This window comes from Giraffa tippelskirchi, chromosome 5 (genome assembly GCF_054371585.1).
Source record: "Giraffa tippelskirchi isolate mGirTip1 chromosome 5, T2T-mGirTip1v1.2.pri, whole genome shotgun sequence".
NCBI lineage: Eukaryota > Metazoa > Chordata > Mammalia > Artiodactyla > Giraffidae > Giraffa > Giraffa tippelskirchi.
In genome coordinates, this window is record NC_137279.1 from 65,343,447 (window position 1) to 65,371,104 (window position 27,658).

Sequence of the window (27,658 nt, forward strand, 5' to 3'; positions counted from 1 at the left end):
TACCTTCAGAAGCTTCTCTAAGTAAAATTCATTTTGTCTTTTCAGGGGTAAAATATAAACTGGACACTCTACAAATAAATCACACTGTATATACAAACTCTGTAAGAGCTTATATTGAACCAACCCCTCTTCCCTAATTAGTGATTAGTCATCTGGTTTCAGGAGACCCTGGTTCGATTCCTGGGTTGGGAAGATCCGCTAGAGAAGGAATAAGCTACCCACTCCAGTATTCTTGGGCTTCTCGTGTGGCTCAGCTGCCTGCAATGTGGGAGGCCTGGGTTCGAACCCCAAGTTGGTAAGATCCCCTGGAGAAGGAGGAGGCTGCCCATTCCAGTATTCTGGCCTGGATAATTCGATGGACTGTATAGTGCATGGGGTCACAAAGAGTCAGACACAACTGAGTGAGTTTCACTTTCACTTACTTGGGGTTTTATTTTAATTCTTGATTTTTATTAAAGCTAGACTATATCTCTCCAGAGATACTGCCAAAATTCAGAAGATCATCATCTAAAAATTATATTATTGGCCTGGCTGAATATATTCGTATTTTTATCATGAGCAGTTTTTATCCTGATACTGTGCAATTCTTTTGTATCAGTGTATTTGCATATTATGTCATATTTTATGTTAATGATTCTTTTGTTTGCAGTTTTTTTAATTTTATGTTATTCTTATCCTAAGCAGTAGTATACAAAAAACTCAGTTTGATATAATACTTGTTTATTTAAATTAAAAATTAAAATTCTTGTGCTCTTTAAGATCATCTTGTATGTCACAAGTAGAATGTCTAGCACACACCTTGGAAAACACAACATGGAAATTTCTTGCCACAGAAATAAAGAATGAGATGTGAAGTACAGAAAAGTTAGGATCATAACTCTCCTTCCTACCAGATATATGCACTGCACAAATAAACTAAAAAGTATTTCTATACACTGCTTTCTGAAAGAAAAAAAAGTCTTTTAAAATATTGTGATCAAATGAATTTATAGTCAAGGACTATCCAAATCATGGAGGGGACCCATCTCTAGTCTCCATGATACAGTAAATCCACCAAATTAAACGTTTCATTGAAACTTACAGTCTTTATGAAAAAACAAGCATCCTCTAGAACCAAAGAGTGATTTAACATGTGGTATGTGTGTGTGTGTACCTATGCAGGTCTAATTTTCTTTCTTTCTGTCTAATCAAGTGACCTAGTCTCATTTGGTTAGGTTTCAACCACAAACATCACTGTATGCTCATTTTTTTCAAGATACACGTCACAACACACCAAGAAAGGGGGAACTTCCAGCGTCTGTGGCAACATCACTTGATAAACAGTCTTGTCTGCACAGCGAGGGCCTGTGAGCCGTCACTATATAAAGCGGCAGAGACGTGGACTCACAGACATTTGCCTCTGGAGACGATGCGAGCAGCAGCCATCTCCACGCCAAGGTTAGACAAAATGCCAGGCATGTTCCTCTCTGCTAACCCAAAGGAACTGAAGGGAACTGATCATTCACTTCTAGACGACAAAACGCAGAAAAAGAGGCCCAAGACTTTGTAAGTTCCTTCACTTTGTGAATTTGGACTTAGGTGATCTTTAATGGCAGAACGATTGAAAATGAATGGAAGAAAATATGAGCCTTTAGTTTAGCTAGATCAGAGCAAGGACCTCTGTGAATTATAAGTATATCTGGTTGTATTTAAAAGTGAATCATGCTAGGGCATTAAATGAAGTGGGAATTCTTCCAGACTTTGGCTCATAAAAAGTGGCTCACTCTTTAATATAGCAATATGTTGTATCAGCTTTTTTTATTATGACCTGATTCCTTAGAGAAGTTTACTTCACATTCTTTTCTTTTTAATAAAAGGTATTGTACTGAAGAAACATGAATATTTACTTTTGTGTCTTTTGTAGTGGAATGGATGTGAAAGCATACCTGAGATCTATGATCCCACATCTGGAATCTGGAATGAAGCCTTCTAAGTCCAAGGACCTGTAAGTATACTAGTCCATGGAAGTGTCACTATATAAGCAGCCTATGCATTAGCTCTATATTTTAACATGACAGTAATACTAATATAATGGACTTTGTTTCTTTTAAGTAACAAGCCTAATAAGATTAAGCTACATTAGTACCAATGTAAATTAAATACAAACGTGTGTGCATATGTTTGCTATTTATTATACTGTTGGAGTATATTTGGATATTTTTCACATTTTACTGGCAGATACTTTTATCACAATAGTAATTCTAAGCAAATTATTGTTTTCTTATAGATAAATTTTAATAAAATTTATCAGTAGTAGAGTCTTAGTTTGGGAAATTATCAAAATGCAGCAGCATTCTGATTTCATCTGTGCTTACACAAAAAAATACTAATGGATGTAAATATTGCCCCCTTGCAGACTCTCTGCTGATGAAGTGAAACAGTGGTCTGAATCCCTGGAAAAACTTCTTGCCAACCAAAGTAAGTGCAGATTAACTATTGGATGTCTCTGGCTTTATCTTAGTGTGCAGACAAATTGAACAGATTCATTAAAATACAGTGTTCTGGGTGGAGGGTGTGTGGGAAGTTGTACTCTGGCAGTTGTGTAGGGCTGACAACTTCAGCATGTTATGCCTCACTGTGGTGTCATGCTGTCTCAGCACTCAGTTCTGCTGCAACCCTTTACAAAAATTTGCCAAGGCAGCTAGTTACTTCCATGGGTCATTATAGGAGCAAAATTTAAAATTATGCTGGGTTTCTGGAGTTTAAAGTTTTAAAAAGTCAATTAAACATCTCAACCACTATTTTGAAAGTTACCTAAAGCATGTATTTTTATACCATGGGATATAAGGAGCAGGATTCACTCAGTCCATTAATTATATTTTCCATTCACACATGCATTAAATCACTCATTCAGCCCACTTTCATGTGCAGGCATTTTTAGAAGCAATAAGGATTCAAAAGCAAAAGCAGTGTCTTGCTGCCTTGAAGGTGGTTGAGACACATGGCATATAATTGCATTATATAAAACGTGACACATTATAGCATAGATATGATAATAAAAGACTTTTTAAACCACAGAGTCTTGTGGGGAGTTTCTGATGAAGAAGGTGAATGAAATCAGCTTGCCTTAACCCTCATCATAGACACTGGGATCCTGTTGAAATTAGGACCTCAGTCAGGGCCATAGATGGGCAGCTTGTCCCTACCCAGGAAGCTGATCCTCTTCTCCCAAACACCCTGACATGGGGATCAAGTAGTTCAGTCTGGTTCATCTGCTTATTATCTGCCTTAGTCTATGATTCAGAAAAAAAAACAATGCTATAGAAATGGCATTCTACATATAGCATTCTACAATGCTATAGGAATTATTGAAAGGCCTCAGTAATATAATCAGTACAGCATACATATGTAACATACAGGCCACACATCTTCTGACTTATGTGAGTTGGATGGAGAAATTATATTTGCTAATGATTAGCATGCAATCAGTGCCTTTTGTCAGTATTTTATTCCCTAAATTACTCTGCGTTCTGGCTGGGTTGGTAGTATAAGAGATTGTTTTTTAATCTGCAGAACAGAATTTTAATTTGATTAGCAGATGGAAGTAAAGCACAGTTTTGTAGCCACCACTAAGCAGTTGTGTGACTGTGATAAGTGAATCTGACCACAGATAAACTATAAATGAAGGGATCTCTAAGGCTTTTCCATCTCTACAAACAGCTATTTCAGCAGAAGCCAACTATCTCCTTTGTACACAGAGAATATGCTAGCATTTTTCTTGCAAAATTTCTCCAAGTTATTCATTTATTGGCTCAATTAATTTATCTCACCCCCTCACCCTTTCTTTTTAGCTGGTCAAGACGTCTTTGGAAATTTCCTGAAGTCTGAGTTCAGTGAGGAGAATATTGAGTTCTGGCTGGCTTGTGAAGACTATAAAAAAACAAAGTCTGATCTTTTGCGTTGCAAAGCGGAGAAAATCTATAAGGCATTTGTGCAGTCAGATGCTGCCAAACAAGTGAGTATTTAGTTTATTACCATCAGCTTATATGTTAAGGAATTTAGATACAGGATAACATTCAACATAGTTGCAAGATGAAATCCTTTCTGAGCATCATGATTTTCACTGCTATATATCTAAGTGTATTTCTATAGTTCAGTGCAATGATAATCTAATTTTCTGTATCTGTGAAAAGATTAAATGAAAGATTGGTTTTGTAAAACAAGCTAACTTGATAGGGTAGAGTAAGGAGTACTTGTGACACTTAGCAGACTGTGTCAGGGGGCCCTGGATGAGCTGGCTAGGAAAAGCAGGGATTAGTGCAATACATGGATTACAGCAGCAGAAGTATTTCCAGTTAGAAGTAATGCCCACTTCTTGCTAAATATTCCTGGTTCAAGCATTCTCTGCTCCTGTAAATGTGCACATCACTTTTTTTGATGCATGTGTCACCTTATATAAGTATTTAAGAGAGACTGTAAGCTAACTTGGGACAAAGATATCTCTGCCTCTTTGTGATATTTCTTTTTAACTCCTCCACACCTAGCATAAGGCATGTTTAGAATAGGCAAGCAAGAGATATTCGAGCTGATTTAAATAAGAGTTTAGAGCCACCATCCCAAGGTAGTTTGACAGCAACAGTAACATCATAAAATATGCAGCAAATGGGAAGTGTATATGCACTAATGCGGATTTCTTTTTTAGATCAATATTGACTTTCGCACTCGAGAATCTACAGCCAAGAAGATTAAAGCACCAACACCCACATCTTTTGATGAAGCCCAAAAAATCATATATACTCTTATGGAAAAGGACTCGTATCCCAGGTTCCTCAAATCAAATATATACTTAAATCTTCTGAATGACCTTCAGGCTAATAGTCTAAAGTGACTGGTTCCCGGCTGGAGGGAATTAGCGATGGTATCAAGTACAGAAGGAAGGCAACAGGATGGCTCCCTGGGGGAACACCTTGGCCTTTTTGGACGACTCACAGGCCCAAGGGAAGAACCCATGACTCTGAACAGATTAACATGGAAGCCATCCAGGCTCAGGGCTGAAGAAGTGTGAGGTGAAAATTTAGTGATGGTAGAAGGAAGGAGATGCTGTGGTACTGTCATAAAATAAAGTGGACTTACGTGTTAGAACATCCCTTCAGCACTGAGAAGGCCGGGTAACACTCGCCACACAGAAACTGTGAATAAAGGTTTTGAAACTGATTAAAACATGCTGTAAGCTTCAAGGTCAAGTGGTATTTATACTGCATAGTGTTATACAGAGACTGGATTGAGCTGCTGAAATTTCTTTTACTTGGACAACTATTTGAAAAGTCTGTGTTTCAGAATCTCCATTGCTGTTGTAGACAAAGTTTATCACTGTTGTTTGTTTGATTGTTTTGGGGGCTTGAAAGAGATGAAGAAGAGAAAAATATATTTAACTTAAGCTATTGCCTTAAAGTTGTAAAGTCAGAATATATTTGTAAATTAAATTATCACATTGTCAATAATAAATACGAGTTTTGTATTAAAAATATAGAAAGAGTTTTTGTTTATATTTCCTTGCCATCTTTAAAATCTGGCATTTATTTTTCATATTTAACAAAAATTTAAGCAAGAGTCTTCTACTTTCTTTTACCTCTTCAACATCAAAAACTATCGTCCAAATAATTTATATTAGATGTATTATATGCATGTATTGAACAGAATTCATTAGTCTTCTCTTTTCTATCACAATGTATAAAGATCAAACAAATATAATATGCTCTCATACAGTCAAGCTTCAAACTGATGAGAAATTGAAGTCTTTTAAAAAAGGATGGGAATTTTATTTCAAGTCATCTAATTAACAACTAGTAGTTTATTATGTTTTAAAGCTTATAAAAGTCAGATGTATTTTCTCATTTAATGTCTATAGTAATCCTATGAAATCAGTGACTAGTAAGATTAAATTGCTATTTCCCAAATTTAACTATTAAAATTGCCTAGGATGTTAAAAAAACAAAACACCAGTTTCAGGACCCTACTCCAGACTGACTGAATCAGAATCCCCAAGGTTCTCCCCAAGGCAGAGAATCTATATTTTAAGAGGAAATTCGAGGTGATTCTGAAGATGCTCTGGTTATCCAGGGTCAGGAATCCTGGGGTTAAGAGAGAGTCCTAATGCCAGGAATTATACATAAACCTTCTGACCACACCATTTGTGCTCCTTCTACTCCACAACACTGCCCCCCACTGGCCAGAAGACATTTCCTAAATCCTCAAGTCGTCAGCAGTCCTAGGTGTTACCTAAGTAGGAACATAAGACTGCTCTGTAGGAACACCTACATAATCAAAATGATGTATAGCCCAGCGTATCCTGTACAGTTGGATCTTCCCATGCACCCGTGTCCCATGTATTATTGAATCATCAGCCATCCACACACCTCAATGTGATACTTTGGACATTCTCAGTACACACTAGGTTGTCATTAGGCACATAGCAATGGCACAATATGTAGATGGGCTTTAAAAGTACTATTCCTGAATTTCAACGGGACAATCCAAATTGTCTCTACCTTAACTTAATCCCATAATTTAGCAGCTAGAACTATTACAAAAGAGGCTTAGGAGGGAATTCCAGTTTCATCACCATCATCAGGTATTTCTCTCCCTTACTCATTCCATCACCAAATTCCCTCAGTTATACTTCTACAATCTATGTGTGCAGTTGACATGTCACTTGCTCTTTTTCTGTGCTCCCTGTGCTAACATGTGATCTGACTGCTTGCTCATTCATGTGATTTGTTTCCTTTCTTCCAGACTCTTCTTTTCAATCCATTCTCTGAATAGCCACAGACGTCACTTTCTGAGACTCAAATCTGGCCATGTCATTTCCCATGACATACAATGTAGAGTATAAATTTCACTTTCTAGAATTAAAAACATTCCCAGTGAGATCTTCAAGGTATAATTTGCATGACTCCCCTCTAGGTATCCTTCCTACTTGACATCACTCGCATTAATTGTCTTTTTTGAAGAAGACTTCATCTTCATTTTCCTTTGGTTAATCTACTATCTCTACAAATGCTTTTTCCTACCTCCTTCTAGTTTTCAAAATCCAATGAATTCTTCAAGGCATAGGTAGAATTACTGATCCATAAAAGCTTTATAACACCTTATATCACTATATAGTTATTTTCAATGTCTACTAGAGGTGAACTGAGTCTATACAAACACAAAACACTCTGCACCTATTTATAGCACTGCTGTCATGTTAAATAGCTCAGGCCCTTCAAACTGTGAGGAATTAGAAGTGCCACTGTCTAATACACACATTGGTCATAAAATATATGGCTCTGGTCTTTGTCTTCATAAGACGTCATGTTAAAGAGCCATCCAATTTTTGAACAGATGATCAAAACAAACATGTAAGACATTTCATTTTCAAAATGACAAAAAATGTCACTATGACTGCAGAGATTTAAGATATTGCAAAAAACTTGAAAAGATTTCTTTTCATTGGCATTGCTTATTATGGTGTGGATGTTTTATTAAATCATTTACAGAAATATGATTAGAGAAATCTGATCCACTCTCTCCATCTGAGATGCTCAGCTCATATGCTATGTTCTATTGTGATAGCAAAGCAGTGGCAGTGAAAAATATGTATGATTTGTATGTATAAAAATCAACTTATCTAAAATTTAAAAACAAATATACTTTTCTCAGACATATTTTACATTAATCCTAGTATAATATGTACATTTTAGAAAAGTAGGAATCTATGAAGGTAGAAATCAGACTCTCTGAAGTCTAATAAAAAGTACACATTTAGCTCACATAGGATAAAACTAAATTTCAAATTTCTTTTACTTTGTGTGCAAACACAGGCTAGATTGGCTATATTAATAGGTGTCTCTGATGATTTGTCATTAAAAATAAGAAATTCTGACATATGTGAAAGGAAAAATAGAATAAAAGCTGATTTAAACTACCACAGATATAAATAAATGTTGTTAGTACATAGAATTAGAGAATTTCCTCAAGACTGCATGAAATCCAATCTATAGAACAACAACAACAAAAAATACTGCCCAACTGCAGAAATACCACTACCTGCTTTGTTGAGATAAGTATCTTAAAAGTGTTACTGAAACCAAACTAGGATCCACTTGCCCAACACACATCAAAACCAATCTACTGACAAGAGGTTGTAATGAATCTACTGACAGTAGGCTGTAATGAATCTACAATCAACTGCCAATCAACTGACAGCAGGCTGTGGTGAATCTACTGACAGCAGGCTGTGGTGAATCTACTGACAGCAGGCTGTGGTGAATCTACTGACAGAAGGCTGTGGTGAATCTACTGACAGCAGGTTTTGGTGAATCTACTGACAGCAGGCTGTGGTGAATCTGCTGACAGCAGGCTGTGGTGAATCTACTGACACCAGGTTGTGGTTTATTGCCAGGCACCCAACATGGGACCAAGCAAGGAGAATAGGCTGAAGAGACTCAAACTCTGCAGTGGCTTTCAGGGAAGGGTTTTTGAAGTCAGTGTTAGGGTGAGGATTGCAGGGTGTCTGATCAGCTCATGGACATTCTTCTGATTGGCTGGTGGTGAGGTAACAGGTGGTATTTTGGGAGTCATCATCTCAACATTCTGGTTCCAATCAGTCTGGGGTCTACCTGCTTGTGAGCAGCATGCAGTTAATTTCTTGTGCCTGGTGGGGGTTTTAGTATCTGCAAAACAACTTGAGGACATGGTGACTCAGAATATTATCTACAGCCCCTAAGGAGAAAAATAAAGGTTCATGACTCTGTTTTATGGCTAAAATACCATTATTTTATCTTGCCTGTTTTCCTTTATGTATTTTCTCACTTCTCTGATTAAATGTGCTCTTTGGAACTCAGGGAAAACCTAGGAGGCTAAAGGTTTTCTACAAACAAGAGACTGGGGACATAAGGGAGAGGAGTCTACCTCAGGAAGGCCCTGCAAGGTCCTGCTCAGTTTCAAAAGCTAAAAATGCATCATTCCAATGGCAAATTTTGCATCTTACTCAGTCCCTAATCTAAGTGAAACTTGTCTACAGATAAGTCAGTGGCAAAATATAGAACCTTCTATGGAGGCTTCTACATAGTCAGTATTTAACTAAGTATTACCTCTCAGTGGTTCATTTCACCTGAAATTTGAAAACAGGACAAAAGGAAAATGAAAGAGAGGAGGGAAAGATAGATGGAGAGAGGAAATGAATTGGCTGAGTGTCTTAAATGTTTGTATTACCTTACATCTCATTTGAAAACCTGACTGCCCTAAAATGTCACACATATTTTATCTTCTCAAATTGAAATTTAAGACCAAAAGTGATTGTGCTATAGTTTAGAATTGTCTATACTGAAGGAGGAAACAGAACAGGCTCTATCTTGAAAGCAGGACTCCATCTTGGGCCGGACTGTGGACTTTGAGCCCTATGCCCAGTATCTATGGAAACGACATACCAACTGGAAAACCAGGGCTCAGGAAGGAAGAGCCCCAGGGCTCTCCATCGCCTAAAAGAATACCCTAATTATCTGTGTGACTGAATAGAATCATACATTCTATTATGCTTATTCGGGAATGACCACAAGCCTATTGATAATTGTCCACTGTTAACTACCTAGGTTTAAGGCATATGAATCACGGGTTGACTTGGTTATATCTTTATTTTTCCTTTGTTCAGACTAGTTTCAGGGAATTTGGGGAGGTGGGTTTGGGCACGTATGCTTAAGGTATATAAGGTTTTCACAAAAACTGGTTGGGGTCCTTGGCTAAGAGAAGACTCTGCCTTGGGCCCACCGGTGTAATAAACTGCACTTCACTATCTGCATTGTCCTTCTGAGTGAGTTTGTTTCCCGGAACACATGGCTACAACAATACTACTTTAAAACTGCCATAATTGATGAAAGATTAGGCTAAGAATTCTAATCCAATCCCAAAAGAACCAAATTTATAAACCCATGTGGATCTTGCCTTAACATGGAATGTTGCCATTTGGGGAAGATCTGTGGCAGGAGTCTTGATGATTGAAAAAGAAGTCAAGTTCCCAGGATTAGGGAGCTGCTTGGTTCACATAAGAAGGAATGGTGCTCTGTAAGCATATGTCTTAGATATGGAACACTGTGTTGACCATGTCATTACACTTCAGAATTAAATGTCCTTATCATCCTTCCTCTCTCTCCTATTGATCTCCAAGCAGAGTTAGAGGTCCAGGATCCATGTAGCTGAGTATGTACAATTTCAAAGAGTTTAGGGACCCTCCGAACAGACACTCTCCATATCACTCAGAGAAAAGCCAGCCTCCTATTTCTCAAGTGAAAAGCATAAGCCTTCTAAAAAGTTCGTTACCTGCAAGTTTTCTTAGCAAAAATAGTTACTCAAATAGTAATGCTTTAAAATAGACATCAGATTGGTTCATCAAGGAAAAGATTTTGGTTTTGTTCTGTATTTAATATGCACTTTTACTTGTTATGATATTAGCTGGCTCATTTCTCCATCTTTTTCAGAGGAAAGGGATAATTGGGTTGATCTTGAAGACTAAATAAACCCCATCCAGGGAAGAAAGAAGGTGAGGACATTCCAGGAAATAATCTGTGAAAAGGTCAGGAAATAAGAAAAAAATAATACTCTGTATTCAGCAATGGTGATATACTCAGTGTGGCTGGAATATATGGGGGCAGCAAGAGGATAAAAGGAAGAGCAGAGAAGGTAGTTTAGGGTGTATTCTGAAAAGAAACACAGTCGTTCCAAAAAGTGTGAGTTTAATCCTCTATATGATAGGTCACCACTGAAGTCTCAGGAAATGAGCAAAAGACAAAACTATTTGCGTTGACTTACAAGTTACTTGTTGAGTCCACATCAGAACTCTCTGGGATATCCACTCTCAACCTCATCTTATTGATCAACAAATGTAGAACCAAAAAGGTGAACAAATTTATCTAAGGGCACAGAACCAGTAAGTAGCAGACCCAGGTTTGAATCCAGGTATGTGTGACTTAGGAACTACACAACAACAACAAAAAGTGTGAGCTTCCAAAGACTCTGCACTGTGTCATGCTCCTTCCTGAAAGTGACATGATTCTTTGTGTTTTAAAAGCTAATTCCGGATTTAGCGTGGAAGAAAATTACAAAGGAAGACATAATTCAGGAAGAAAAGCCACATAAGAAGCAGTTTTGTAGCCCAGCAAGAGGGAATCAGGGCAGAAATCAAGGCAATGGGAAGAAGAGGGAGAAAGGACAAGATGTGGGGAGTGATTTGCTGTGAGAATAAGAAGAGGGAAGAACACAGGTGATACCTCTGTGGTGTCTAGCCTGGGCCCTTAAAATCACAACAAAGCCTTTTCCAGCTCAGTTTTAAATAGATCACCTTTGAGGTCTTTCAGCTGCAAATGTGCCTCAAACGACTCAGAATAGGGGAGCCCTGGAGGAAGATTAAGGCATATGCTTGTAAAAGGCTCCACATGCAAAATAAATTATGTAGCACTTTCAACAGATAACAGCTTATTCACAATGAACCTACATACGAAGCATTCCACATTTTTTCCCTCAAAGATCTCTTGGACAAAAGCAGAGTCTTGAAAGCCCTCATCCAGACTGAGAATAATACTCAACAGATTTGCAGCAAGAAATTGCTCTGAGATTGAAAGCACCTTTAAAGACAGAAAACACAACTGGAGTGTAGGATCCAGACGAGAGAGACAGGGCTGTCAGACAGAAACAGAAACTGCCCCAGTGATGGGCAGCAGCAGACAGCACAAAGGGGAGTGATGACTGCGGCTCCGCGGCAGGAATTCTGTCTCCTCAGAGGCCAGCCTTGGCCCCTAGCTTGACAGTGGGTCCATGTGACCAGTGTAATGTTCTAGTGCTCACTTCTTGACCACGGAGACAAGAAAGAAGATGAGAAACATGAAAGTAGCCAGTCATTCCCCTGGCATACTTTTTCCTTCAGTCATTCTTACCTTAACTCCTCAAAATAGGTGACGAATTTGCCCTTCATTTCTGGAGAGAGATGGAAAAAGGACAGGAATGGAGTGGATTTCAGATATTATCCTATCCTCTCCCCAAACTACCTGTTGCTATTTTAGTCAAACCCAGAAGGTAAAAATTCAGTTTTTTAAAATTCAGGCTAGGTTTAAATCAGTAAAATTGGCATTCTTTCCACTAGTCTTACCTTTCATACTCTGCCTTGAAACCCTCAGCTTGAATTATCCATAGAAACAGATTGTGTCCTAGTCTATTGATTTCTTTTCCTTAAATCTGTCAGTTAATTCAGTGCTTACAAATGACCCACCGGGAAAAAGTCATGGGTAGAACATGTTCCTATAGTAAGAACTGAATAAGATACTGCCTAGGATGTTTATTTGGCATGATTTTGACTAGAATGATCAAAATTCATACTATCTAAGGAGGTGATTAGAAGTCTCAAAGTTGAGGGGGAAAATAAGCACAAAATACTCCTTGCTCAGGGGTTTCTTAATTCATATTCAGAATTCTAGGCTCCACTGTGTCCCTTTAGAACTGAAAAAGATGATGGCTTCCTTGACAGACTCACCAATCAGTGATACCTGCCAAAAGGTTTGCTGGGTGCCTGGGAAACAGAGATGACTAAGATATGGCTCCAACTAGTGAGAGGCTCTTGGTGCTTTTGGGAAAAAAACCAGCAGAAACAGTGGCAGGCAGATACACTAAGCATTTTGAGAGAGATGAGGAAGAGGGGCAAGCAAGACTGTCTAAGAGACACCCTTCCTGAGCTTTCTCTGGGCCTCTGATGAAAATCCACAAAGGACTGGCACCCTCTCTACCCCCTGATGGGAGAGACCGTGTGGTCCCAACCTGCCAAAATGCCTCCAGGTGCCATCAGCTCCATATGTATGCAATGTCCATGGGCATCAAGTCACCTCAAATGTGCCTCCTTCAGCAAGTCCTCTCCCTCCACGGTCACAAGCTTGGCTGGATGGTGCACGCCCCTTTCCAGAGTGCCTATTAAAGAGTGAGAGCAGCCCAGCCCTCTTCTCCCCAGATTCTTGGAGACTAAGAACCACATACGTCCTGCCCTTCTGCTCCTGTGGACTTCCTGGGGTCTGTCCCAGTCTCCTCTCAGCAGACAGGAACAATGTGCCGTGTGAGCTCAGAGGAGGGACTGGGGATTTTGTCCTGGAAGAAGGATGTGGCTTCAGAGAATTGGCAGGTATACAGCAAAGTGGGGGTTAAACTCAGAATAACCCAGGTAAATTTTGAACTATTACTGGATTAACTGCAACCTATGAAACTCAAATAAATGTAAATTCTGGCATTACTGAGCTATACCATTAAAGGGCTAAAACAAGTCTGTCCTACTACTTACTAATATCACTTGGGTCACATCGATATATTTTGCTCTCACCATTATTATTGTCCTCAAATAATAATTTCTTTTCCTCTTTCCTTGTAAGAGGGTATGGTAGAGACTGCTTAGATGCTCACCAGTTTTAGGCTTTCTCCATGGATGCCAGGAAAACCAAATTTCCCAGCCCCCTTAAAGTGAAAGGCAAATATAGAAACTTCTATGCAGGCTTCCCAGGTGGTAAAGTGGTAAAAAAATCTGCCTGCAATGCAGAAGACACAGGAGATGTGGGATGTCGATCCCTGGGTCAGGAATATCCCCTGGAGAAGGAGATGACAACCCACTCCACTATTCTTGCCTAGAAAATCCCATGGACAGAGGAGACTGACAGGCTAAAATCCAAGGGGGTCACAGTCAGTATTTGGATATATACTTTTCAGTAGCTCTTTTATTTGAATTAAGCAATTTTTTTTTCCTTCAACTGCAATTTGATATTTTACCTTGAATTATTCCAGTACTCTTGCCTGGAAAATCCCATGGACAGAGGAGCCTGGTAGGCTACAGTCCATGGGGTCGTGAAGAGTCTGACACGACTGAGCGACTTCACTTTCACTTTTCACTTTCATGCATTGGAGAAGGAAATGGCAACCCACTCCAGTGTTCTTGCCTGGAGAATCCCAGGGATGGCGAAGCCTGGTGGGCTGCCGTCTATGGGGTCGCACAGAGTCAGACATGACTGAAGCGACTTAGCAGCAGCAGCAGCATTAGGGCCACAAAACTGAGTTCTGTGGGGTGAACCGAAGGGATAGACACCATTTCCAGAGCTTTCAAGAAGACATGCAGGTTGTCTCCCTCTTTCTCACATGCACTGCCAGAAGTGAAGGACGCTGACATTGCAAAGTCACATGGAGGAATTGTCACACTTGAAACAGTCAAGCAAACTGCTTTGGCAGTATTTGTGTGAGTGAAATGTATTTGTATGAGTGAAATGTATTTATGTGAGTGAAAACTAAAAGCCTCTTAAGACCTGGCAGTGATTTGTTAGAGTAACTAGAGAGTTTTATCCTAAAAATATAAAGACACTGATATATGTTTAAATTTAAGCAATTTCTTTTACATTTAGAAAGCTATATGGCACCATCCTGGAAAAAATCAGGGCAATGTCTCCACCACAGTGCAGTGTTACTCAGTTCCCACACGAGGCAAAGATTATCTCTCTGACCCTGTGATGTTCTTCAAGATAGAGCTGCCTGGAAGCGGATGTAAGCCGTGGATGAGAACAATATGTGAAAAGCTTATTTCGGATGAAACTGAGACTAGAAAATGCCAAAAACAACACCAAAAAAGGGAGGTGACGACTAAGAAGCAGGAAAAGGATTAGTGATGGAAATTTACGCAACTGATGAAAAACATGAAGTGGAAACAAGTTGGCCAGGCCATGTGTACTTTCAACTCACTCTCTCTGACTCCATTTAGGGCTACGTATGATAGATATAGATATAAATCCTCTAAGTTTATAATCAGAGCCAATCACCAAGTAAAAGTCAGGATTCCAAGCAAATGTAGTGTGAGGCTCTGGAAAGCAGAGCTGTAGATAAGTTGGGCATCAGGCAGGAAGTGTGAATTCAGTGCAAACCAGGAAGACTAGGGAAGTGAACTCACCAGGGCCAGTTTCCTTGAGAGACCAAAGAACCACCTATGAAACAATTCATCCTAAAAGGAGAGAGTTTCACGATGCACAAATCTGGCTTAAAAATGGTGGGACAGAACAAGATAGAAAGCCCAGAAATAAACCCATGCACCTATGGGTACCTTATTTTTGACAAAAGAGGCAAGAATATACAATGGGGGAAAGAAAGCCTCTTCAATAAATGGTGCTGGGAAAACTGGACAGCTACATGTAAAAGAATGAAATTAGAACATGTCCTAACACCATACACAAAGATAAACTCAAAATGGATGAAAGACCTGAATGTAAGACCAGAAACTATAAAACTCTTAGAGGAAACATAGGCAGAACACTTGATGACATAAACCAAAGCAAGAGCCTCTATGACCCACTCCTAGAGTAACAGAAATAGAAACAAAAGGAAACAAGTGGGACCTGATTAAACTTAAAAGCTTTTGCACAGCAAAGGAAACTATAAGCAAAGTGAAAAGACAACCCTCAGAATGGGAGAAAATAAGAGCAAATGAAACTACTGACAAGGGATTAATTTCAAAAATATACCAGCAACTCATACAACTCAATACCAGAAAAACAAACAACCCAATCAAAAAGTGGGAAAAAGACCTAAACAGACATTTCTCCAAAGAAGACATACAGAAGGCTAACAAACACATGAAAAGATGTTCAACATCGCTCATGATTAGAGAAATGCAAATCAAAAACACAATGAGATATCACCTCACACCGGTCAGAATGGCCATCATCAAAAAGTCTACAAACAATAAATGCTGGAGAGGGTGTGGAGAGAAGGGAACGCTCTTGCACTGTTGGTGGGAATGTAAATTGATACAGCCACTACGGAAGACAGTATGGAGATTCCTTAAAAAACTAGGAATAAAACCACCATGTGACCCAGCATTCTCACTCCTAGGCATATACCCTGAGGAAACCAAAATTGAAAAAGACACATGTATCCCATTGTTCATTGCAGCACTATTTACAATAGCGAGAACATGGAAGCAACCTAGATGTCCATTGACTGATGAATGGATAAAAAAGAGGTGGTACATATACACAATGGAATATTAGTCAGCCATAAAAAGGAATGCATTTGAGTCAGTTCTGATGAGGTGGATGAACCTAGAACCTATTATACAGAGTGAAATGAGTGAGAAAGATAAATACTGTATTCTAATATGCATATACAGAATCTAGAAAAATGGTTCTGAAGAATTTATTTACAGGGCAGCAATGGAGAAACAGATGTAGAGAATAAATTTATGGACATGGGGAGAGGGGAGGAGAGGGTGAGATGTATGGAGAGAGTAACATGGAAACGTACATTACCATATGTAAAATAGATATCCAACAGGAATTTACTGTATGGCTCAGGAAACTCAAACAGGGGCTCTGTATCAACCTAGAGTAGTGGGATGGTGAGGGAGATGGGAGGGAGGTTCAAAAGGGAGGGGACCTATAGCTGATTCATGTTGAGGTTTGACAGAAAACAACAAAATTCTGTAAAGTAATTATCCTTCAATTAAAAAACAAAACAAAACAGTGGGACAGAGCTGGAGGAGAAAGGTACGTGAGATATACCTGGTGCCTGAGGCTCAGATCGCCCTTTGATGCTGGTCCAAAATCTGCAGGAGAGGAGAGAGCATAAGAGTATGAGCACTAAATGGGCAACACCCCCACCCCTCAACACACACACACACCTCATGTGCGTTCTGTAAACCTTTGAGGACACACATGGGAACAGGGTGTCCTCGAGGGATGCTAAAGCACCCCACTGGAGTCAGGAGCATCCCCACTCAGGTTCTGGGTACTTGAGAAATGGAAAAATAAGAGCAAAGTGGGGGCCAAGGTACTGCTGATACAGTCAGAGCAGAGCACAGAGCATTAGGAAAAAGTCAAATGGGCCTGCTAACTTCACTCTGAAGTTCCATCAGCTTGCTACTCTGTTATGGATAGTGTTAAGACGGTGGCAGGATCTCTACACAGTGGATGATCAGCGTGGGGAGCAAACGCCCAGGGGTCTTGTCTCAGTTAGGACTCATGAGAAAAGTCAGCCCAGCTCAGAGCTCCTGGAGGTGACTGGGCCTAATCAAGATGAGCTGGGTTCTCTCAGACCATCAGAACATAAGATCAGGTGGGCCCAGCAGCAATCCACTGAGAGATGGAAATGGTCAGCCCAGAACTGAACCTCAGCAGCTCAGGGTTCCCTCATGACTAGTGATGGAGGAAGAAAACTACTTCTGTGCTGGGATAGTATGTAGGTGCTAGCCAAAAATGGACTGATTCTGCAATATAGTTCTGCTAAGAGGCAGACTTAAAAGGGAGCAGCAAGTGGAAACCCTCCCCAGGCAAAGAATCAGGGACAACCCACCCGCTCATCCACTTCATATGGAAAGAAAAGTGACCTGAGGTTAGGATCAATATTGACTCATGGGCAAGGGTGAACGGCTTGGCTGGTGAACTGGGGCCTGGAAGGGGAGAGATTGGATAGTTGGGAATAAAAAGGTCTTGAGAAGATGCACGTGGGTGGACCTACCAGAGAATTCAAAAGTACAGAAGTCTTTATATTACATGGCAACATCCACCGCACAAAAGACAAGAACAACCAAGTAGACAGAATAACTATGCCAGCTGACCCCAGACAGCCTCAGTTGTCAGCCAGCCCTTTGGGGTTCATGAACAGAATAGCCATGGTGGTAGAGATGGCTGCCCCAAGAGAATGGACTTCCACCTCTGAAAGCCACTCTGGCTACTGCCCTTGCCAAAGTTCAACTGTCAAGAAAAAGAAATCAAGACTTCCCTGGTAGCTCAGCAGTTGAGAATCCACCTGCCAATGCAAGGGAAACAGGCTCGACCCCTGCTCCAAGAAGACTTATGTTATGGGACAACTAAACCCATGAGCCACAACTCCTGAAGCCTGCAGGCCCTGGAGCCCAGGCTCTGCAACAAGAGAAGCCACTGTAACGAGCAGCCCAGGCACCGCAACTGGAGAGTAGCCCCCTCTGCCACAACTAGAGAAAGCCCACGCAGAAACGAAAACCCAGCACAGCCAAAAATAAATAACTATTTTTTTAAAAAAAATGAGAGTATACCCCAAATAGATTTTCAAAAAAAGAGAAAGAAATCAATACTCAACAAATGAAACCTCAAAGAGAACAATCGACCACTTCATGGCAAGTTGATTACATTGGATCCCTCCCACCCTTAAGAAGCAGTGACTCATCTTGACCTGAATCAACAGATAATGGGGTACAGGTCTGCCTTTCCCGCCAGAAGGTCTCATGGACTGGTCTTACTATGGCATAGCTGAGGTTCCACTGTGAGATGATAGTCTTCAAGGAAGGTGTGTCATCCCCTAGAATAAAAAATTATACCCTTCCTCGTGATCACTACATGGTGCCGTGGGATCCATGGGTCTAGGAACCAAAGGGCCAGAATAGGACTGTATGCATTTGCTACCAGTGCAGCAGGCAGGCCTGGGAGGGGTGCAGTGCCATGGAAATCAGACCCCTGGACACCTCACCATGTAAGGCACCAACACCAGCAGAAGCCCTGACCCAAAGTGAGAGGAATCTAGGATGAGTAATAGAACAGAAAGGACCAAGTGTGGTCTCTAGACCAAGCGCAGTGATGGTGTTAGCGAAGTTATCCATCCCACTGATTTGCCTCTGAGAAGTCTTCCCCAAGAAAACTTCTAGAACCTGGGCAGCTATTCCTGGATGCGGGTGAACACTCTATGTGAAGAAATTATAAGTGGGTGGTACAAGGGGCGGATGGTAGAGGATACTGTAAGGGCAAAATCCCTTCAGACCTGAGGCGCTCTCTTCCAGCACTGGGAGTTTGGGTGGCTGACAGCTCACTGATGCTTCCTCTCCAGGAACTGCCCTCATCCACCAGAGGCAGCGTGGCCAGGTTTACGGCCGCTTTTGGACGCAACCTGCAGTCAAGGACTGGTCAGTGCAGGATCCAAACGTCTTGCATCAACTGGGTCACACAGGAAGGGCTACTCCACCTCCAAAACTCCTGCAAGGATCATCTGAGATCTCTATCGCATCTATATCAAACGTTTAAGATTTATAATCCATCTCCTTTTAAAAAGGAACTGAATCGAGTTATACACTTTGCATGTTATGTAATTGTATTAAATTCCAAATTAAATTGGAATTTTAATTTAATTTAAGTTCCAAATTAATTGGAAATCCCAAATTAAAATGAAATAAGGCCAAACTATTTAAATGGAATATCAGCTCATCGTTTACAGCAAATATTTATTAAGGCTATTCTGCAAATAAGGTACTGGGGGAGGTGCTGTGCCCAACAGGTACATACTGTGCCATCAACTATGTTCACAGCTTGATCTAGAGATGGCATCTGCATGAAAGAGTGCAAGGTAGGCAAATAAGAACCTTTCAGTAGTCCCAGCTCTAACACAAACCATTTCTTTGGCTCTAGAACAGCACCATGAGAAAGAGTGGATACTGTTCTTACTTTGTTGACCACAAACCAAAGTTTAGCAGGGGAAGTGATTTCTCCAAGCAGTGACAGAATTACTTTTTACTTTAAATCTAATTGTCCTTTCACCACATTATGATAAACGTTTGTGTGGATGATGGTATTATCCAAAGAGATAATACATTTTCTCAGTCAACATCGAAAAGCCTCAAAAAGACATCCATTTTACAATTTTAACCATTTTGAGAATTTGCTTCATCTTGCTTAGTATCCTGCATTCCTTTTTAAAATATTTTAAAAAATATTCAATGGCATAACATTGGGTACTATCTGCTAAGTGAATCATTCAAGCTTCATAAGATTATAATGATAGCTTGGCTGTTTACTGACTCACACCCTAGGTATTTCCACTATTATGAAATTGCTACTTCACGGAAGGGTGCTTGCATAATAATAATAGAAACTGTAAAATAAAGAGTGCAGATTCTATTTTCAAAAGATTAGATTCTAAGGTTAGGCTTTTAGCCAAGGACCCTGTGGAGAAAGATGAATCATCAAATGGGAAAGGCTGACCTGACTTCCTAAGAGAAAGAAACAGAGTAGAAAATGACAAGGAAGAAAAGGAACAGCAAGAGGCCTGCTTCCTCTGGACTGGGCTGTGGAGAAGTCTAACTGAGGCCGACTTGAGGTGAGGGAGAGACACAGGGAGAGCTGACCAGAGGCTCCTTGTTGACCAGAAGTTGAGGTGCCTTCCCTTGAATGACTGAAAGTGAAAGCCGCTCAGTAGTGTCCGACTCTTTGTGACCCCATGGACTACACAGTCCATGGAATTCTCCAGGCCAGAATACTGGAGTGGGTAGCCTATCCCTTCTCCAGCAGATCTTCCCGACCCAGGAATCGAAGTGGGATCTCCTGCATTGAATGACTGAGGGTGCTCACTAGGAAAACCAGCTAAGCATCTGGAGCAGGAGAGACAATGCAATGAGGCAAAAGAGAGATGCTGTTAACACAACTGCTGAACAGGACAGAGAACTGGGCAGGATGGTGAGAAACCCCAGAGACAGGACATGGGATGAGTTTTGTGAAGTGCACTTTCCACAGAGATGCCACCTTGAGATGTAAAGCCGCAAACACGGAAAACCTAGAGCATCATTTTGCCTTACTGATCAAAGCTTTGTGGTCAGGTTTGTCGAATTCTAAAATTGCCTTATGTCAAAGCTGATGCGAACCTTCTGGTTCTAACCTAGAAGCCAGGGAAGAGGATAGGAACTAAGTAAGGGAATCAAGTAAGGCAGGAAAATGGAGATCAAAAATGGAAGAAAAGAGAAAGCCCAATGCCCTACCCTCTGCTCCGCCATCATGAACGGACAAAAGGTGGACCAACATGGACCAAACAGCACGTGCGGATGATTTTCCTTTTTCTCTGCTTTCTTCTATTTTTCTGAATGCCTAGGCCCCAGGACTTATAAACCACTTGGAAGTGGGCATATGTTTAAAGTAACTTGATTTTTATTGTTATTTCCATTTGTTAACTTGCTATATTTGTATTTATCACACAAAAATTTTTGTTTTACCTGAAATGATAAGAAAGCCTCAAAATGGATTCTTAATATTTTCTTTTGAAGATCTCAATGCAATCTTTCCACAAGAGTTTATTAAACGTGTGTCATAAGCAGGGCAATTTACTAAGCATATTAAAAGAAAATCATAGGACAAATGTTTCTGGAATCAAAATATCTCTTGGTGAGGTAAATTCTACCTGTGTTATCAGAGGGAAAAGACAAGATTTCAGGGGGGTTAACATTACAGAAGTTCATTTCTCAGCCATGAAAAGTCCAGTTTTGTTTGTTGAGAGTGGGGCCAAGAAGCAATATGAGAATTTTAGTCCAGATTCTGTTGACTAGAACTAATCACGTAGCCTCAGGAGGAGGTTAGGAAATGCAGTCCCTGGAAGAACAGCCACTTCCTAGTGATAAATGTATTCTATTAAAAGTGAAATATAAACATATAGCAGACATCCAGCTGTTTCTGCCTCAAAATTTTTAAAGTATGGAGAGGCCTGTGATCTATAAACAGATATTTCAATACAGAATCCTACCTATGGGCCAAGTCTCCAAGAGGCCTTTCCATGTAAGAAATAAAAATGTACTTATATCTATGCCACTATTTTCAGTAACTGTTGCTAATAACAGCAACTGTTTAACTCAGCTTACCCAATATTTTTCTTATAAAAAGCTATTCTATTTGCAACATACCCCATCTGCAAGTTACCTAAGTACTTAAAACATTTCATTCCAACCCAAGAAGGGAAGTCGCTCAGTCGTGTCCGACTCTTTGCGACCCCGTGGACTGTAGCCTACCAGGCTCCTCTGTCCATGGGATTCTCCAGGCAAGAATACTGGAGTGGTTTGCCATTTCCTTCTCCAGGGGATCTTCCCGACCCAGGGATCGAACCCAGGTCTCCCGCATTGGAGGCAGACGCTTTAACCTCTGAGCCACCAGGGCAGTCCCTCCAACCCAAGAAGGCAACTAAATATCTCATCAATAGGCCTGACAATGAAAGTTAGTCACTCAGTCGTGTCCAACTCTGAGACTCCATGGATTGTAGCCCACTAGGCTCCTCTATCCATGGACTTCTCCAGGCAAGGATACTGGAGAGAGTTGCCATTTTTTTTTCCCCAGGGGATCTTCTCAACTCGAGGATCAGACCTGAGTCTCCAGGACTGCAAGCAGATTCTTTACCTTCTGAGCCATCAAGCGCTTTCATTCCTTTAATAAACTTTATTCCTGCACCAAATTCCACATATTGTAAGAGGACTGGTGGTCTCAATTTCTATACTACTTTCTATCTCCACCCTGCCCTAGGCAATAGGGACTTTGTGTCCCTTCTACTTTAGCTTAAATCGGTGTTTTTTCCTGAGTTTCTATCCTCTATGGAAGTTCCCAAAGAGAAGGGTCCATGTGTTAAATTATGTTTTTAATCTTTTAAGCATGTACCATAAAGAGTTTTCAATATTAACTTCTTCTAAATATATTATACTTCAAAATATTTTGTGAGGAACTCCAGTAATTTGATTGGTATACCCAACCTTGTAGGGTAAAAATAAGGAACACTGTATGAAAAGTGCTCTGTAGACCCTAAACTTTTCTAAGCCAGGATGAAATGATGCTTGTGGTGGAGAACGCTGGCTGTTTGGCAGAACCTGTCCTCCCTTCCTCGTGTGCAGGCCGTGCTGCCAAGTTCAGCTCTCTGCAGTGGGCTGCGAGTGAGCTGACGTGCCCCCGACACCAAGGCCACAGAGCAGAGATGCTCCCGCTATGTCAGGCCACTCTTGCTGGCTGGGACCCACACCTGCCCCCACTCAGCTTTCAGTCTGCAGATGGTGACCATGTCCCAGATGAGGCCACAGTACTTCCAGCCTGGGTTCCTGGATGACACTGAGAGGTAGCAGAGATCCACCGGCCCTGATTCTTGAGGGAGACATTTTGTTACTGAGTCCAAGCTCACTCTACTTGCCACACGACAGGCCAATGAATCCTGGAGACGAGGTGTTGAGGCAAGGAATATGACTATATTCAGAAAGCTGGCTGACCAAGAAGAGGGAAGACTAATGTCATGAAATAACCATCTTTTCATGGGTCTGGATGCCGGGTTCTTTTATAGATCAAAGATGAGGGGTGGTGAGGAACCAAAGTAAAAAGGCCATGAATCTGACAAACATCTCCTAGAATGGCAAGCCTCCCACAGGGGGATGTGTTCATTTCTTCCTTCCCACCATCTACAGGTAGACAGGGTTCTGAACAAAGGCACTTTAGCTTAACAGTCAGGCAGATGGAGAGAAGCAGGGTTCTCTGAAGCAGGCCATCATGCATGATTGGAATAATAAAAGCAATGAAAATCAAGTCAAAGAAAGTTTCCAACGTGGAATCAGAATCTGCTTCTTCTCTGCAAGTTTCACCATTGCCTTTGGAGTCTCTTTGTTTGGAACTGGTACCCTAGCTAACACACTAATAAATTATCACTATGTCAGCTTCAGGTGAACAAGGATACTCACCTCCTTGGCCCTCAGGTCTGGTTAGGTTGGGCCTGGATTGGCCAAAGTCCCAGAGCCGGTCTGTCACCTCAACAGTTGAAGTCTTCAAGTAGTAACCACGGTGGTATGGACATGTTTTATCATTTCCTAACAGGCATGCCACTATGTAAAAAGAATAGGAAAGTATTAATTTAGTTTTCTAAACATGTCCCTTCAGTTCTTAAGTTGCTTCTTTAAAATGACTGTTTCTATTTTTATACTTTATATTCTTACACCATTTACCCTCCTCAGTGACATGCCTGTGGCCTCATGCCAGACATTGTACATTAAAACAGACAAAACACTAGCTGAAAGCTACTTCCTGCTTTTAAATGTCTTCCTCATCCTTCGTTTTCCCTCTTTCCTGCACAAGACACATGCAGCAGGACAGATTCTCATTTTGACTAAAATTGGAAACTGAAAGACCCTCCACTACCCATTTCCCTTTCAGAGGAGCTCCTTGGAAACCACAAAGGGAGGTTTTGTGACTCTTCCTATGGGCAAAACTCAGGCCCTTCCTTTCACATTCTTCCTGCTTCTTACGGTTCAGAGCCTTGTTGTATCACCCATGGTTTCTGTTTTTCTCCGGGATGCTTGTTCATCAAGTTTCTGAGGTGGGATGGTGCTGTATCTCCACCGGGCTCTCTTTCAAACAGGAATCTCCTTGGCCTGGGTTACTTTACTTTTGCATTTTTCAAAATGACCTGATATCCTAGCCTTTATGACATAATTACAGGGAAAAAAAAATTCCAATTATAAATGAAGTTCGAGTACATTCCAGAAAACTACCTGACTAAAACAACTTTACTCACATGCCCCCAAAGCTAAATCCATGCTTTTAGATGTATGCTAAAAGGAACATCATTGACAAAATGGGGTATCTTCCTGTAATACACTGGGGCACAAATCTGGAGAATATTCATAAAAAATCTCTGAGGGCTCCTGACCATCCTGAAAGAATGTTATTCTGTCAAACAAGGACCCTTAAATGTCTGTCTCAATCCAGTGGTGTCTGGGAGGAAGTCAGAAGAAGGGAAAGCAGTGTAAGGGGACTTCTGTCCAGCTAAGTGCTCCCTCATCTACTCTGTGGGAGGAAAACAAAGTCTCCCCAGACTCAGAGAACATCAGATGGCGTGCTGTCTAATCCTCTCTTCCTGTTTAAGGATTATGAAGCCCCAGTGCAAAAAGATCAGGACTTTTAAGGTTTCTGTTTATGCCCTGGAGCCTGGCTCAGATCTGAGAGTTTTAAAAACTAAAGCAGGTGCATGCAAATGTAGCTTGGTAATATTTCAGCAAAACTTTAGACGATGCCTCAGTAATTCTTCAGTAACACAGTGCTACAGGATGTTCTGTTTTTGTGTGATGGATTAGAACTCAGCAGTTTACCATGCACACAATTTATTATCCATCAGCAGCAAATCTATGGCCTACAAAGCTTCTCAAGATAAAACAGGAAGTGCCAATAACAGTAGATGAATATTTTGCTATACAATAACTTAGGCAGCCTCTACTGTGTGTCCAGCAATGGCCCATCCGCACAATAGCACCAGGTGAATCACCAATCCTGACTGCAAGCCACAGCCAGTCTGCTGATTCATCACTGACATACTCCCCATTATGCTGTTAGTAAATATTTGGTGAGCTATCATACTCAAAGCTGGAAAACAGCAAAATTCCACTAGATACTTTCAGAAAATTGCTACCAGTAATCTGACTGTGTTGAAGTAGACTGAATAAATTGAGAACCATTTATCTTGCCTTTCACTTTCCTTTCATCCTCATGCCACCTTTCCATCATTTCTCACCTTTCTCTACACCTGCCCTTACTCTTAACCAGCACCTATTTTGATTCATTAGAAAAACATTTTCGTTTCCCCAGTGTTGAACTGTCTACCTTCAGAGCATTTAATAGTTACTTGTTTTTCAAAATGACTTGTGGCATCCACACCCAAACAGTCATTGTCACTGAAAAGTCATCCAGACCTTTTGCGGCTGATTTACCCAAAACACAGCCTTATGTAGAGTTGACAACATGTATTTGTATAATTCACTTAAATACTAATGCTTGGACTGTCATATCTTTGTAATATCTTTTGCATCTCCATTCTCTATTATTCCAGATAAATTTGCATGTTTGCTGAATGAATAAAAACAACAATCTGTCAATAAGCTCAAACAACAATGTTCACCATTATACTCTATGCAGGGAATATAAGGGTTCAGAAGAAAACATTTCTTCTGGGTAACTGAGAGAGCAGAGAAAAGGAAAACACTTCTACTTGGGTTTGGGACAGCTTTCCATGGAACAGGAAACAGTCCATTCTTAACCTGGATATTATCTGTTTTTCTGGATAAAAGTATAATCCTAGGTTCCATCATTTTCATCACTTGCAATAAATATGTACCCTTTTCATTAGTTAGTCTTGGTACTTAACATGTGATTTTTAAAAAGTCAGTATTTTCCTTAGGATAAATTATAATCTAAGGACACGTGTGTCCGAAGGAATATGGGATGATCCAGCTATCCCACATTTGGGCATTTACCCAAAGAATATGAAAATATTATTTTAAGAAGGTGCAAGGAGAATGAACCAATCAACCCTAAAGGAAATCAACCGTGAATATTCATTGGAAGGGCTGATGTTGAAGCTGAAGCTCCAACACTTTGGCCACCTGATGCGAAGAGCCAATTCACTGAAAAAGACTCTGATGCTAGGAAAGACTGAAGATAAAAGGAGAGGGGGGATGGGATGCTTAGATAGCATCACTGACTCAACTGATGTGAATTTGAGTAAAATCTGGGAGATAGTAGAGGACAGAGAAGCCTGGCATGCTTCAGTCCATGGGGTCACAAAGAATCAGATACAACTTAGCAACTGAAAAACAACAAATCTGCACCCCTATATTCATTGCAACACCATTTATAATAGCCAAGATATTGAAACCTAAATGCCTTCCAATGAATGAATTGATAAAGAAGATATTTTACACATGTACATGCACATACACAATGGAATACTATCCAGTCATTAAAAAGCTGAAATGTTGCCAGTTGCAACAACATGGATTGACCTTTAAGGTATGGTGCTAAGTGAAATAAGTCAGAGGAGAAAGACAAATACCATATGATTTTACTCATACGTGGAATATAAAAAATAAACAAAATAAATGAACAGACCAAACAGAGAGAGAGAACAGAACAGTAGCTACCAGAGAGGAAGAGGTAGGCGGGTAGAAAGGGTGAAAGGGATTGATGGCATGGTGAGGAGTGGAATTGAAATTTTTGGAGGTGAGGCTGCTGCAGGGTAAATAAAAGTAGAAATACATGAAATATATGAAATCTTTAAAATCAATATTACCTCAATAAAAAATAAATCTAAAACATGCAAAAAAAAAAATGTTTTAAAGGAAGGAAGATGTTCCGTAGTGAAAAGAGAGAAAGTTGCTAGAACAGCTCTTCCAAGCACTCTACGGCTATAAATGCAGAAGAGAGAAATAGGAGAAAGGCAGTGCGGCACCAAGGCGCACTGGCTGTCTTCTGTCTCATCCTACCCTATCTGACTTGTGAGGATGCAAATCCATCTATTTCATCCAGTTTTCCAGACACACACTTTTAAAATTTTTCTGCAAGGAGATCAAACCAGTCAATCCTAAAGGAAATCAACCCTGAATATTCACAGGAAGGACTGATGCAGAAGCTGGAACTCCAGTACTTTGGCCACCTGATGCAAAGAACCAACTCATAGAAAAGACCCTGATGCTGGGAAAGATTGAAGGCAGGAGGAGAAACAGAGGACAGAGGATGAGATGGTTGAATGGCATCACCGACTCAAAGCACATGAGTTTGAGCAACCTCTGGGAGATGGTGAAGGCCAAGGACAGGGAGGCCTGGCGTGCTGCAGTCCATGTGGTCTCAAAGAGTCGGACACAACTGAGCGAATGAACACCAACAACAATGTCTACTTACTTGCCTAATAAAAGTTTTGTGTTAATGGAGACAATATTTTGTTGTTGCTGCTAATATAGTGAGGAGTCTGAGCATGTTTGCATTGAGGGTCTAACACATAAGCAAAGCCTACCAAGAAACAGAGAAAAGAAACTTAAGAGGCAGTGGAAATCATGCATTATAAGCTCTCC

At 40.5% G+C, this 27,658-nt stretch overlaps 1 protein-coding gene and 1 long non-coding RNA gene across 8 annotated transcripts in view; one reads left to right on the forward strand and one right to left on the reverse strand.

Annotated features, from left to right (window-relative positions):
- The window catches only part of LOC145506221 (uncharacterized), a 527,653-nt gene that overhangs the window by 139,399 nt on the left and 360,596 nt on the right, over positions 1–27,658 (reverse strand). For 5 of the 6 annotated variants that reach the window (XR_014053639.1, XR_014053635.1, XR_014053637.1 and 2 more), the window contains 3 exons: positions 23,504–23,644; positions 16,578–16,621; positions 5,113–5,168 (listed from right to left, as the gene is read on the reverse strand). This is a non-coding gene — a long non-coding RNA (uncharacterized LOC145506221). Of the gene's footprint in view, positions 1–2,963; positions 5,169–16,577; positions 16,622–23,503; positions 23,645–27,658 lie in introns of those variants that run through there. The other variant, XR_014053640.1, reaches the window with a different exon arrangement.
- RGS1 (regulator of G protein signaling 1) lies at positions 1,388–5,504 on the forward strand. Of its 2 annotated transcripts, none has more exons than XM_081490281.1 (5): positions 1,388–1,545; positions 1,904–1,984; positions 2,396–2,457; positions 3,831–3,994; positions 4,682–5,504. In XM_081490281.1, exons 1-5 carry the CDS (start codon positions 1,409–1,411, stop codon positions 4,865–4,867), a joined length of 630 nt encoding a protein of 209 aa, XP_081346407.1. In that variant the 5' UTR covers positions 1,388–1,408; the 3' UTR covers positions 4,868–5,504. The 2 variants fall into 2 exon arrangements, with proteins under 2 accessions (XP_081346407.1, XP_081346409.1); XM_081490283.1 differs by having other exon boundaries at positions 1,388–1,437.